This window comes from Chiloscyllium plagiosum, unplaced genomic scaffold (assembly GCF_037043375.1).
Source record: "Chiloscyllium plagiosum isolate Xiang-an unplaced genomic scaffold, Cpla_swu_hap1 HiC_scaffold_30, whole genome shotgun sequence".
In the NCBI taxonomy this organism is placed as follows: Eukaryota; Metazoa; Chordata; class Chondrichthyes; order Orectolobiformes; family Hemiscylliidae; genus Chiloscyllium; species Chiloscyllium plagiosum.
The window spans coordinates 1415763-1428389 of record NW_028270168.1 but is presented as its reverse complement, the minus strand read 5'-3'; the positions used below and the strand labels follow the sequence as shown (position 1 = coordinate 1428389).

The 12627-nt window shown below is 43.5% G+C and overlaps 1 protein-coding gene across 1 annotated transcript; it reads left to right on the top strand.

The window, feature by feature from the left end:
- The first annotated feature begins 9090 nt into the window (after positions 1-9090).
- On the top strand, positions 9091-12627 carry LOC122564575 (testis-specific serine/threonine-protein kinase 3-like). The gene is made up of 2 exons (XM_043719674.2): positions 9091-9235; positions 11960-12627. Exons 1-2 carry the CDS (start codon positions 9091-9093, stop codon positions 12625-12627), a joined length of 813 nt encoding a protein of 270 aa, XP_043575609.1.

Genomic DNA, 12627 nt, shown 5'->3' with positions numbered 1-12627 from the left:
GAGAAATTCTTGGTTGAAGTTGAAGGAGAAATAATTGAGGTTAAATGACTGAACTCTTTAGGAAACTTGCTGAACAGCAGGAGACACAGAGCAGGGAGAATAGGCAGGAGTTTTTACTGGGACAGTGTGAGTCCTGGGAGGATCCTGGTTTCCTCCCACAGTCCAAAAATGTGCAGGTTAGGTGAATTGGCCGTGCTAAATTGCCGTAGTGTTAGGTGAAGGGGTAAATGTAGAGGAATGGGTCTGGGTGGGTTGCTCTTCGGAGGGTCGGTGTGGACTTGTTGGGCCGAAGGGCCTGTTTCCACACTGTAAGTAATCTAATCTAATCTAATCTAATCTAATCTAATCTAATCTAATCATACCTATTGCCTTTGCAGTAGATAGTCGATAAATTTTACCATTTGTCACATTGAGAAATATTTCCTAATTTTAGAGCCAAACAATCCGGCTTTGTTCTAGACTTTGCTCCCTGCCGTGATGTCCCCAAGTAACAGAAATAATTTTAATGCTGTGATTGAGAGATTTTTGATTGCCCAAGGTATCAAGGGATCTGGGGTAATGTGAGTTTATCAAGTTAGGTTGAAGATCAGCCATAATCTCAGTGAATTGGAGAAAGAAATTTCCAAAGGCTAAAGGGTTTCCTTCTGTTCCCATCATTCAATAATGGTAATGTCATTGACTGTAGGGGGAGCTGGCTGGACTCTCTATTGTTAGAGATGTTCTTGCCTGCATTTGTGTGCTGCAGTTGGTCCCTATATTGTCAGTTGTCAGGTCTTGTTGCATTTGAGGAGTTATAATGGAACTGACCATCATGTGCTCATGACCGCTGTCTATCTGCTTTCACTGTGTATTGATGTCATTGATGAAGATGATGGAATCCCAGATTCTGCCGCGAGGAACTCCTGTTACATTCGAGAATGTGGTCCTAAAAAAGCACAGCAGGTCGGCAGCAACCGAGGAGCAGGAGTATCAGCGTTTCGAGCAAAAACCCTTCATCAGGAAGAGCTGATTTCCTGATGAAGGGCTTTTGCCCGAAACATCAATTCTCCTGCTCTTCGGCTGCTGCCTGACCTGCTGTGCTTTTCCAACACCACACTCTCGACTCTAATCTCCAGCATCTGCAGTCCTCACTTTCTCCTACTCCTGTTACAATGGCATGGGACCAAGGTGATTGGCCTCCAATGACCACAAATATTACCATTTGTATCAGGTATGACTCCAACTGGTGTGACCTTCTGCCTCAGTACCCATCGATGCCAGTTTTTCCAGGGCTCTCTGATACCAAACTGGGTGAAACACTGCCTTGATGTCAAGAGTCGCCAGTCTACTCCTATCTCCTGGAATTCAACTCTTTTACTGAAGTTTGGACCAAAGTTGTAATGATTTCTGGAGCGAAATGGCCCTGATGGAAACTTAACCAATTATCAGTGAGCCAGTCATTGGTGAGTAAATGTGTTTGATAGCACTGCTTATGAAATCTATCACTTTTATTTTGAGGAGAGGAGCAGGAGAGAGGGGATCCCAAGACAGAGAGTCAAAATTACCTAGAGTTGAGGAGTTAGGGAGGGATCCTGAAACAGACTGTCAGCATTACCTGGAAGAACAGATGATGGGGAATCCCAAGACAAAGAATCAATATATCTGGAGGAACAGGTGAGAAAAGGACCCATGAAAGTCAGTCAGAAACAGAGTTAGATTCACTCGGACTGATTAGATTTTGTTCTTGCTCTGTCACAAAGACAGGAGCTACCTGGTTGGTGAGTGTCTAGTAAGGAGAAAGTGAGGTCTGCAGATGCTGGAGATCAGAGCTGGAAATGTGTTGCTGGAAAAGCGCAGCAGGTCAGGCAGCATCCAGGGAACAGGAGAATCGACGTTTCGGGCATAAGCCCTTCTTCAGGAATGTCTAGTAAGGGCTATTTTAACATTTAACATAGCACACAATTTGGTAATAACAAAACACATAAATAGCAACTTAAATAAGTGAATAATATAATTACATAATTAAAACTCATTAAGGATGGACGTTCAAGTGATGTGACAAGGCTGCAGCATGTAAAAGCTCCTGGATACCTTTGTGATCCAGGGCAAACACATCCTAAGTCCCTGTTTAATGTTACAGCAGCTTTGGCACAGGGTTTAGGAACTGGAAACTGAACTGCAGACACTACAACATATCAGGGAGAGGAGGGAGAGGTACTTAGATTCTTCACACCAGGAGGCAATCACAACACTTAGGATAGGGTTTTCTGATTCAGTCAGTGGTCAGGGACAGAAGGTTGAGACTGTTTGTGAAGAAAGTCTGAAAGCAGAGTATCTCTGCAGTTATCCAATAGGTTTGAGCAGAGTCTGCACAGTTTATGACCAAACTGCGGCACGGTGGCATAGTGGTTAGCACTGCGGCCTCACAGCGCCAGAGACTCGGGTTCAATTCCCACCTCAGGCGACTGACTGTGTGGAGTTTGCATGTTCTCCCCGTGTCTGCGTGGGTTTCCTCCAGGTGCTCCGGTTTCCTCCCACAATCCAAAAATGTGCAGGTTAGGTGAATTGGCCATACTAAATAGTGTTAGGTAAAGGGTAAATGTAGGGGTATGGGTCTGGGTGGCTTACACTTCAGCGAGTCAGTGTGGACTTGTTGTGCCGAAGGGCCTGTTTCCACACTGTAAGTAATCTAATCAAACTGACTATGGTACCATGGCACAGGAAGCCATTCAAATGGGGAAGCAACAAGGAATAGCAGGATAGATGATTAGAGAGAAGGATTATAGTGAGAAGGATTAACTCCTTTCCCTGGTGCAAATTGTGAGTCCAGTCCCAGGTTTCAGGACATCTGCTCAGGACTAGGGAGGAACGAGAGAGGGAGAATCCAATGACCATGGTCCATAACACAAGCAGAACCAGTAAGAGATCTGCCTGGAGAGTATGTGGCGATAGGCACTACATTAGAAACCAGAAGCCCCTTCCATGTTAAATTTAATGAGATGAACATATGGCTTAAAGGCTGGTGTGGGAGAAGTGGGGCACCAGACCTGAGAAAATGGGGACTGTAACATTGGGTGGTCCACTGCTGAACCATTCCAGGTCCAGAGTTCTTGTGAACTTCATAACTAGGAAAGTTGAGAGAATTTTAAATAAAATAATGGAGTAAGGGGTCAAATGTGGAAAGATGTGATATATCAAAGGTTAGGAACAAGTAAGGAAGGAAAATAATAGCAAGGGAAATGAGGGTCAGACAATGGCTGGATGGGGCACAGATAATTAGGAATACACCAACAATCAAGACTAGCTGTTACAAAAATAAAAGAAATCAAAAATAAAGGCTCTTATTTGTGTGTGGAGTATGCATAACAAAGTAAGTGAACTGATACCGTACATTGAAGTAAGTAAATACAATCTGGTAACCGCTATGGAGACAAGACTTCAGGATGATAAAGAATGGGTCCTGAATATTGAGGGATATTTTACATTTGAGAAAAATAAAAAGTTAGGTAAAGGTGGAGGAATATCAATGTTAACCAAGGATGGCATTTAAGCAATAGTTCGAGATGACTTTGGGTCAAGAATGTAACGGGTTAATTAGTGATTATTGTTAAGGCAACATTTGGTAGAATTAACCAAAATATGATTGAATTTTACATCCCATTTGAAAGGAGATTATTAGGTCTAAGAAAGTTTTTTTTGAAAACTTAAATACATATAGGTATGACTGAGCCAGTTGAAGTGAACTGGGATATTTTACCTAGCAGATAATTCAGTAGTATAAAATCAGTGGCAGATATTTAAGAATACTTAGAATAAATACATTCCCAGTATGAAATAGATATCTGAAGGAATGCCCCCATCTATAGTTAACTAAAGACGTTAGGGAAAGTATCAAACTTAAGGAAAAAGTGAATAACTGCACAATGTGATTAACAGGTCAGATAATTGGACAGAATATAAAGAATGGCTGAGAGTTACTAAAAGGTTGATCAGAGGGAGACATGTAAGGAGGCTAACTGGAAATGTAAACATGGATAGCAAGAGTTTCTGCAGATACTTATAAAGGAAGAGAGGAAATAAAGTGAGTGTTGGTCCTTTAGAGAGAGAATGTGGTTTAATATTGGATAACAAGGACATAGCAAATGAAATTAACAAATATTTTGTGTCAGTTTCCACAATAGAGGATATAAAAACATTCCAGCAATATCTGTAAATTAGGATATGGAAGGAAGAAAGGAACATATTGAACTTACAATCACAAGGGAAGTGGCACCAGCCAAACTGATGGTCCAGATGGATTTCATCCTATGGTCTTAAAGAAGGTGCTAATGAGGTAATCGATGCATTGGTGTTAATTTTCCAAAATTCACTTAGAACACAGAACATAGAACAATACAGCACAGAACAGGCCCTTCGGCCCACGATGTTGTGCCGAACATTTGTCCTAACTTAAGCACCCATCCATGTACCTATCCAATTGCCGCTTAAAGATTGCCAATGATTCTGACTCTGCCACTCCCACAGGCAGCGCATTCCATGACCCCACCACTCTCTGGGTAAAGAACCTACCCCTGACATCCCCTCTATACCTTCCACCCTTCATCTTAAATTTATGTCCCCTTGTAACACTCTGTTGTACCCGGGGAAAAAGTTTCTGACTGTCTACTCTATCTATTCTTCTGATCATCTTATAAATCGCTATCAAGTCACCCCTCATCCTTCGCCGTTCCAATGAAAAAAGGCCCAGCACTCTCAACCTATCCTCGTACGACCTATTCTCCATTCCAGGCAACATCCTGGTAAATCTTCCCTGCACCCTCTCCAAAGCTTCCACATCTTTCCTAAAGTGAGGCGACCAGAACTGCACACAGTACTCCAAATGTGGCCTAACCAAGGTCCTGTACAGCTGCAACATCACTTCACCACTCTTGAATTCAATCCCTCTGCTAATGAACACTAATACACCATAGGCCTTCTTACAAGCTCTATCCACCTGAGTGGCAACTTTCAAAGAGCTATGAACATAGACCCCAAGATCCCTCTGGTCCTCCACCTTACTAAGAACCCTACCGTTAACCCTGTATTCCGCATCCTTATTTGTCCTTCTAAAATGGACAACCTCACACTTGACAGGGTTGAACTCCATCTGCCACTCCTCAGCCCAGCTCTGCATCATATCTAAGTCTCTTTGCAGCCGACAACAGCCCTCCTCACTATCCACAACTCCACCAATCTTCATATCATCTGCAAATTTACTGACCCACCCTTTGACTCCCTCTTCCAAGTCATTAATAAAAATTACAAACAGCAGAGGACCCAGAACTGATCCCTGCAGAACTCCACTTGTAACTGGGCTCCAGGCTGAATATTTACTATCTACCACCACTCTCTGACTTCGACCGGTTAGCCAGTTTTCTATCCAACTGGCCAAATTTCCCTCTATCCCATGCCTCCTGACTTTCCACATAAGCCTACCACTTGTTTCAGGAAAGGCACTATCAGACTGAAAAGTGATTAATATAACCCCACTATTCAAGAAGGGAGGCAAAAAATTAAAAGTCAGTTGTTATCTTGACATCTTGGGAAAGGTATTAGACTCAATCATTTCTTATAGCTACACACTCACAAAAATTCAAGGTAATCAGGAAGAGTTGGTGTGGTTTTGTCTAAAGGAAATCATGTTTAACCAATCTGTTAGAGTTCTTTATCCAGTAGATAAAGGGAAGCCTATGGATTGACTGTTCTTGGATTTCCAAAATACTTTTGATAGTGTGCAACATCAACGGTTAGTATGCAAATAAGGCACATAATCACAAAGGCTAATGGGAAGCTATTATTTATTGCAAAAGGAATTGAACATAAAAGTAAAGATGTCATGGTTCAGTTATATAAGGTAGTGGTTAAGACTACATCTTAAATTTAGAGCCAGGGCAGACATGATGGACCAAATGGCCTCCTGTGCTCTACATTGAGAAGACAGGATGCCAACTCGTGGAGCATTTCAGGGAACATCTCTGGGGTACACACACCAAAGAACCTCACCACCCGTGGCTGACTACTTCAACTCCCCTCTCACTCCCCCAAGGACATGCAAGTCCTGAGCCTCCTTCACCATCAAATCAATGCCTCCTGACAACTGGAGGAAGAATGCTTCATCTGCCTTGGGACCCTCCATCCACACGGCATCAACATTGACTGTACTAGTTTCCAAATCTCTCCTCCCCTCACCTCATCCCAGATCCAACCCTCCAACTCGGCACCTCCCTCCTGACCTGTCCTACCTGTCCATCCTCCTCCCCATCGACCTATCACTATTATCTCCCACCTGCATCCACCTATCACCCACCTCGCCCTCAGCCCCACCTCCGATCTATCTCTCTGCCCTTTTCCCCTGCATATTCCTGATGAAGGGCTTATGCCCAAAACAACGACTCTCCTGCTCCTTGAATATTGCCTGACCAGCTGTGCATTTCCAGTGCCACACTTTTTGACTCCTGTGCTGTAACACTTATTTGATTGTGTGCAGTTTTGGTCTCCTTTTGTCAGGATGGATGTAAATGGTTTGGAGATGGTTTAAAGGAGGTTTACTAGATTGCTACCCAGAATGTTTGGGTTGTCTCAGGAAAGATTAGACAAACTAAGCTTGTTTCCATTGACATTTAGAAGAGTGAGGAGGTTACTTGACTGAAGTGTATATGATCCTGAATGGTCACAAGAATGTCAACATAGAAAGTATGTTTCCTCTTGTGGGTTGGTCGAGAACAAGAAGGCACTGTTTTAAACTTAGGACTCACCCTTTCAGGACAGTGATCTCTCTTAGAGGTCTGTGTGACTTTGAAATTCTCTGCTAGGGGCACAGTGATTGAATATTCTTAAGGAAAAGGTCAGTAGGTTCTTGGAGGCAGGGAATCAAGGGTTTTTGGGAGTAGCTGAAAATGTGAAAACAAATCAGCCATAATCTTATTGAATGATGTAACAGGTTTGAAGGGATGAATGGTCTACTTCTAACTGCTATGTTGTACCTTGAGGGGAGACTAATGGGGTGGTAATTGGGATGATAGAATTTTTGTTCTGTGTGCTTATGGACAGGACATACTTGTCAGATTAATACTAGTGTCATAGCTCTAACAGAGGGGCCTTTACAGCATCCAGTATGCTCAGGCACCAATTAACATCACAGTGAGGGGATCAGATTAGCTGAAGTTTGGCATTTGTGGTGTTGAGGACCTCAGGACGAAGCTGAGATGAATCATCAACTTGGCATTCCAGTTTTAAGATGATTCCAAATGGTTCAGCCTTTTTATTGCACATTTGAATTTCCAGATGTCTGTGTGTGGGTGGCTGGGTGTGGACCCCCCCTCCACAAGCAGCACATGAATGTGCTGCTCCCTCCAGTGGGTCTGTTCTGCTGGTGGGACAAGGCTTACCCAGAGATAGTGGTGGTAGTGTCAAGGACATTGGGTGTAGGCAATAATTCTGAGTGTGACTGTTGCTTGGTTGGTCTGTAGAACAACTCTCCCAATTCTTTATAGATGTCCCCGGATGTGACTGAGTAGAATGTTTGGCCAGGCAGGGTTTGTTTAAATACAATATTAAATGGTGGATCTGTTTTATTCTTATTGAATGTTTACTAGTTTAATACAGCTGCGTGATTTGCTAAGTCAGTTCAGAAGCAAAGACTGTTCTTCTCACCTGGAGTCATGCGTAGCTCAGACTCTGTAGTGCAGATTTCCTACCCTCAAAGACACTGGTGAAATAGGTGGGTTTTATATCAATTCAATAGTTTTCTGGCGATCATTATTGAGACTAGCTTTACATATTTCTCAACACCAGGTTATAGTCCAACAGGTTTATTTGGAAGCACTAGCTTTTGGAGCACCGCTCCTTCATCAGGTGATCAGATACAACCATCTGATGAAGGAGCATCTCTCCGAAAGCTAGTGCTTCCAAATAAACCTGTTGGACTATAACCTGGTGTTGTGTGATTTTTAACCTTATACACCCCAGTCCAACACCGGCATCTCCAAATCATTTATATATTTCAAATTTATTCAGTTAACTGAATGAAAACTATCCCCGAGTCAGTAATGTAGTAACCATCATCGTCCTTGTCACACGTGTGTTGCAATAGTGTAGACATATTTAATTAAAATTTCCAAAACATAAACTATTGAGTCTTTTGTCGCTACAAATGTCCTTGGTAATTTCGCGATCCCGGTAGCCATCTCAATCATACAATGAACACAGCCCATCTGAGTTTGGTGTTCTCCTCGCTGCTGCTGTTTGTAAAATGACCCTGTTCCACGCAGATATCAAAGGGGTACCAGCTTCGAGAAAGAAGCAGGGTAGCAAACACATGTTGGCAGTCTACATCTCAAATCAAATGGCACGGATTTTTCACAAATGGAGAATAATGTTTGTAAATCTTTATCAGGCAACAGTCAAAAGGAACAAGTTCTGACCCTGGTGTCAGTTTTTAGAATCGAGGTCAAATTGGAACAGGAAATGAAGACATCATGGTGTAGGGATGAGGTTGGAGAGACTGCAGGGGCTGGTGGACAGACCCCCAATCTCTCAGGCCGCCTTTGCCGAGGTTTTCAATTGGGGTCTTCAAGTAGAACCGCGTCATTTTCCTGATTCCCTGGCGGAATGGTGAGCCGTGGATTGACAGAAGTGTCCCGAGTTTGTGAGGCGCTGTGGTTTGAGGGAGTTGGTGAAGGAAGCGGAGAGAAAGGTCCAGAGCTGAAACCTCAGGCGGAGCTTCCAATCTCGGTGCGAGCCCGATGGTCCAATCTGAAGCAGCTAGCAGTTCAGACAAGTCAAGGATTGAGGTGTAAGGACTTTTAAAACCCTGAATATCAGCGAGACATCCTGAGCAGACAGCACAAAGTCTCCTTAGTAACAGGTAAATTATGGCATCATAATGAAGTCACATTTATATCCGCTGGCCTGATTTTGCCTGGGCGGTCACACCCGGGATTGCTTTTTTTTATATAATGTCCGATTTTAGAAATAAGCTGGGAAGCCGAGAAACATTGGGTAGGTTGCGTGGAACTGGCTAAATTGAGGAATGTGATCGTTGAAACTCGTTAAGAAAGTGGATGAGAAGCGATGGAAAAACTGCTCCTGTCTAAAGGATATCAACTTGGGAACACGATCGGGGAGGGGACTTATTCCAAAGTGAAGGAAGCTTACTGCAGAGATCAGCAGAGGAAAGTGGCCATCAAAATCATCAACCGACAGACAGTACCAAAGGGTAAGGCATACGGCGGATAAGCAATTTCTTAAAAACCCGTCCCAATTCACTAGCTACAGAATTCACGTCCACCTGATGACGTGCAGCTATCACTGAAGCACCTATACCTGTACCAATAACTCGCGTTCTGCTGCCCGGCTCAATATTCAGTTGCTGCGACAATTATTTGACTTTTGAAACGATTAACACAGCGAGTAACTCCCCGAAATGATGATGGGAACTTTACCCAGAGTAGAGACGCTGCTGGGACCATGGCGAACATCTCGCACGAGCTGACAGTTAAAACAAATTCCCACATTTGACTTGGAGTCCATGCATTTGCCAAAAATACAAGACTAATTCTAACTAATACCCTCGCCTATTTATAAAACCTTCGCAAAATAAGATGAAGGGAATTTTTTCAGCTTCCATTCACTTTTTAAAAGGACTTCAATTTGCAACTCATTTTTAATCCCAGGAGCAGTAATTCATTGTACTCAAGTGATCCACTCCTGAAGTTGTACAGATTCACTTTCCTGTTTTTAAAATTGCTGTTACCGTTGCTGCTAATATTTTATTGAGTTTGATTGGTGAGCAAATCAAAACCGAAAGAACTGCGGATACTGTAAATCAAACAAAAATAGAGGTTGCTGGAAACGCTCAGCAGGTCTAGCAGCATCTGTGCAGAGAAATCGGGTCGAGTTACCCTTCCTGAAAAGCAAATCTCCACTTTTTCCACGACCCGATATGTCAGGGGAATCCAGTAGGAGTTTTAGATTTAGTGAGAATTAAGATTTATTGTCCCAGCATGTAAATACCTGCCAACGGTATTTGTTGAGATTAGATTCCCTACAGTGTGGAAACAGGTCCTTCGGCCCAACAAGTCCACAGACCCTCCGAAGAGTAACCCAACCAGACCCATTTCCCTCTGACTGAGGCACCTAACACTATGGATAATTTAGCAAGGCCAATTCACCCCAACCTGCACATCTTTGGACTGTGGGAGGAATGTGCAAACGCCACACTGACAGCCAAAGCTGGAATCGAACCTGGGATCCTGGTGTTGTGAGCCACTGTGCCGCCCCCTGTAATCGGGATGTCACATTATATAAATCTTTAATGACGAGCATCTAAAGATAACGGATTTAAAAAGTAAACAGCCAAACCGTTAAGTCTAATAAAGTTGTCACAGTCCCACAGGTAGACAAGCAGGTGGCTGGAAGAGTCCTGAACAAAGCTTACACGCGAAATGACTTCTCCACCTCCTGCTGCTGCCTGGCTTGCTGTGTTCTCCCAGCCTCCTGCTTGGATACCCTGGATTCCGGCATCTGCAGTTTGTCCCTAAGAGTAGTAGAGGATCATGGGGCTGCTCCCTGATTAGAGAGAAAGACAACTGAGAGTGGTTTAACCTGAGGGTCACCACGCCTCAGGCGAGGGAAGAAATTGAGAAGGAGAGTTCCTCACGTCTAATACAAAAACAGATCCGTCAGCAGCTGTGGGGGAAAGAAACAATATTTCGGATCTAAACCCTCTCAAAGTGGAATTAAATTTGAAAAAAGTATGAAATAGAGCAGGGAGTGGATTGAGCTACAGGTACTGAGAAAAATTCGATGGTTCAAAACGCGAATAAGAGACTAGAGGGGGAAAGGGTAATAAAGTAAATCCTGAAAGATTTAAGAATGTGTGAACAGCAGAGACAGAACGAGAACCCTGCAACCCAATAGGAAATAAAACAGTAAACAATCTAGAAATCAGTATGAACAGGGTTAACATATTACCTTTCCGGCTCCCAACAAAATTGCAAAAACAAAATGCACAGACAAGGATAGTACATCGTTTATTGATTATTGAGATGTACTGACAGATGCTTTGTTGAGATACACAGCTACTGCATAAACAACAATGCTACAGCTGACTGGCTCCTGATTGGTTAGAATTTGAAGACAAATCAGACATTTGTTTTTTTAACGTGCAATTTGAGTTAGTTATTCAATAACTTGAGCACTTAGAGTCATAGTCATAGAGATGTACAGCACGGAAACAGACCCTTCGGCACAACCCGTCCATGCCGACCAGATATCCCGACCCAATCTAGTCCCACCTGCCAGCACCCGGCCCATATCCCTCCAAACCCTTCCTATTCATATACCCAGCCAACGTGCACAGTTCTGGTATCCATATCCTTCAGTTAGACCACACTTGGAGCACTGTGCACAGTTCTGGTCTCTGTATCCCTCAATTGGACCACACTTGGAGCACCGTGTACAGTTCGGAGCACCGTGTACATTTCTGGTCTCCATATCCCTCTGTTAGACCACACTTGGAGCACCGCGTACAGTTCTGGTCTCTATATCCCTCTGTAGACCACATATTTTCCAATCACAAAGATGTTATTACACACCTCTGGAGCAGGTGAGCCTTGAACCTGGCCTCGTAGCTCGGAGATAGAGACATTACCATTTTGTCACAAAAGCACCTCAACATCTGGTTTGTTGATATATGCGGACAGTGTGTTTTAAGAGTACACTTGCAGTTGTGTGGAAGGATTTTTTTTATTCATTGCTGGGATGCGGGCATTGCCGTCAAAGCCAGCACTAACTGCCAGTAGCGAATGCTGCTGAAGCCCCCGCTCACAGTGCAGACCGTCCTCTACTCAATAACAAAAGGTCATGTAGCAAAATGTTAATTGCGTGCATCAAAGAACAGGCTTCAAACCATAAAAAATATTGCATTTTCCGTTTCTAGATTTCATCCACAAATTTCTCCCACGAGAGCTGCAAATAGTACAGAACTTGGATCACAAAAATATCATAAAGGTTCACGAAATCTGGGAGAGTGACGATGGCAAGATCTGTATAATCATGGAACTTGCGGAAGGTGGGGATGTTCTAGAACACATCAAAAAGGAAGGGCCGTTACCAGAAGAACTGGCAAAAACCTTATTCCGTCAACTTGTAGCAGCAATTCGATATTGTCACGACTGTGGTATTGCTCATCGAGATCTGAAGTGTGAGAACACACTTCTGGATAAAAGCTTCAATGTGAAATTGGCAGACTTCGGCTTCGCTAAGAATTTCCGGACCGGGACAGCTGAGTTAAGCAAAACATTCTGTGGCAGCACAGCTTACGCTGCACCCGAGGTTCTCCAGGGAGTTCCACATGAGAGCATCAAGAGTGACATCTGGAGTATGGGCATTGTGTTATACATCATGCTGTGCGGGCACCTGCCTTTCGATGACTCCAACATTCCCAAGATGTTGTGGCTGCAGCAGAACGGGGTGGCATTCCCACAGCACCTGGAGCTGAGCCGAGAATGTAGAGACCTTGTTGGAAGATTGTTGGAACCCGATTGCAGTCTGAGACCTCCAATCCAGGAGGTCTGCTTCCATCCGTGGTTATCAGACAGCCAATAA

Coding starts and splice junctions, on each gene's coding strand:
- LOC122564575 (XM_043719674.2), top strand. CDS start 9,091: ATGGAAAAACTGCTCCTGTCTAAAGGATATCAACTTGGGAACACGATC. Junction 9,236..11,959: donor CCGACAGACAGTACCAAAGG/GTAAGGCATACG, acceptor TTCCGTTTCTAG/ATTTCATCCACAAATTTCTC.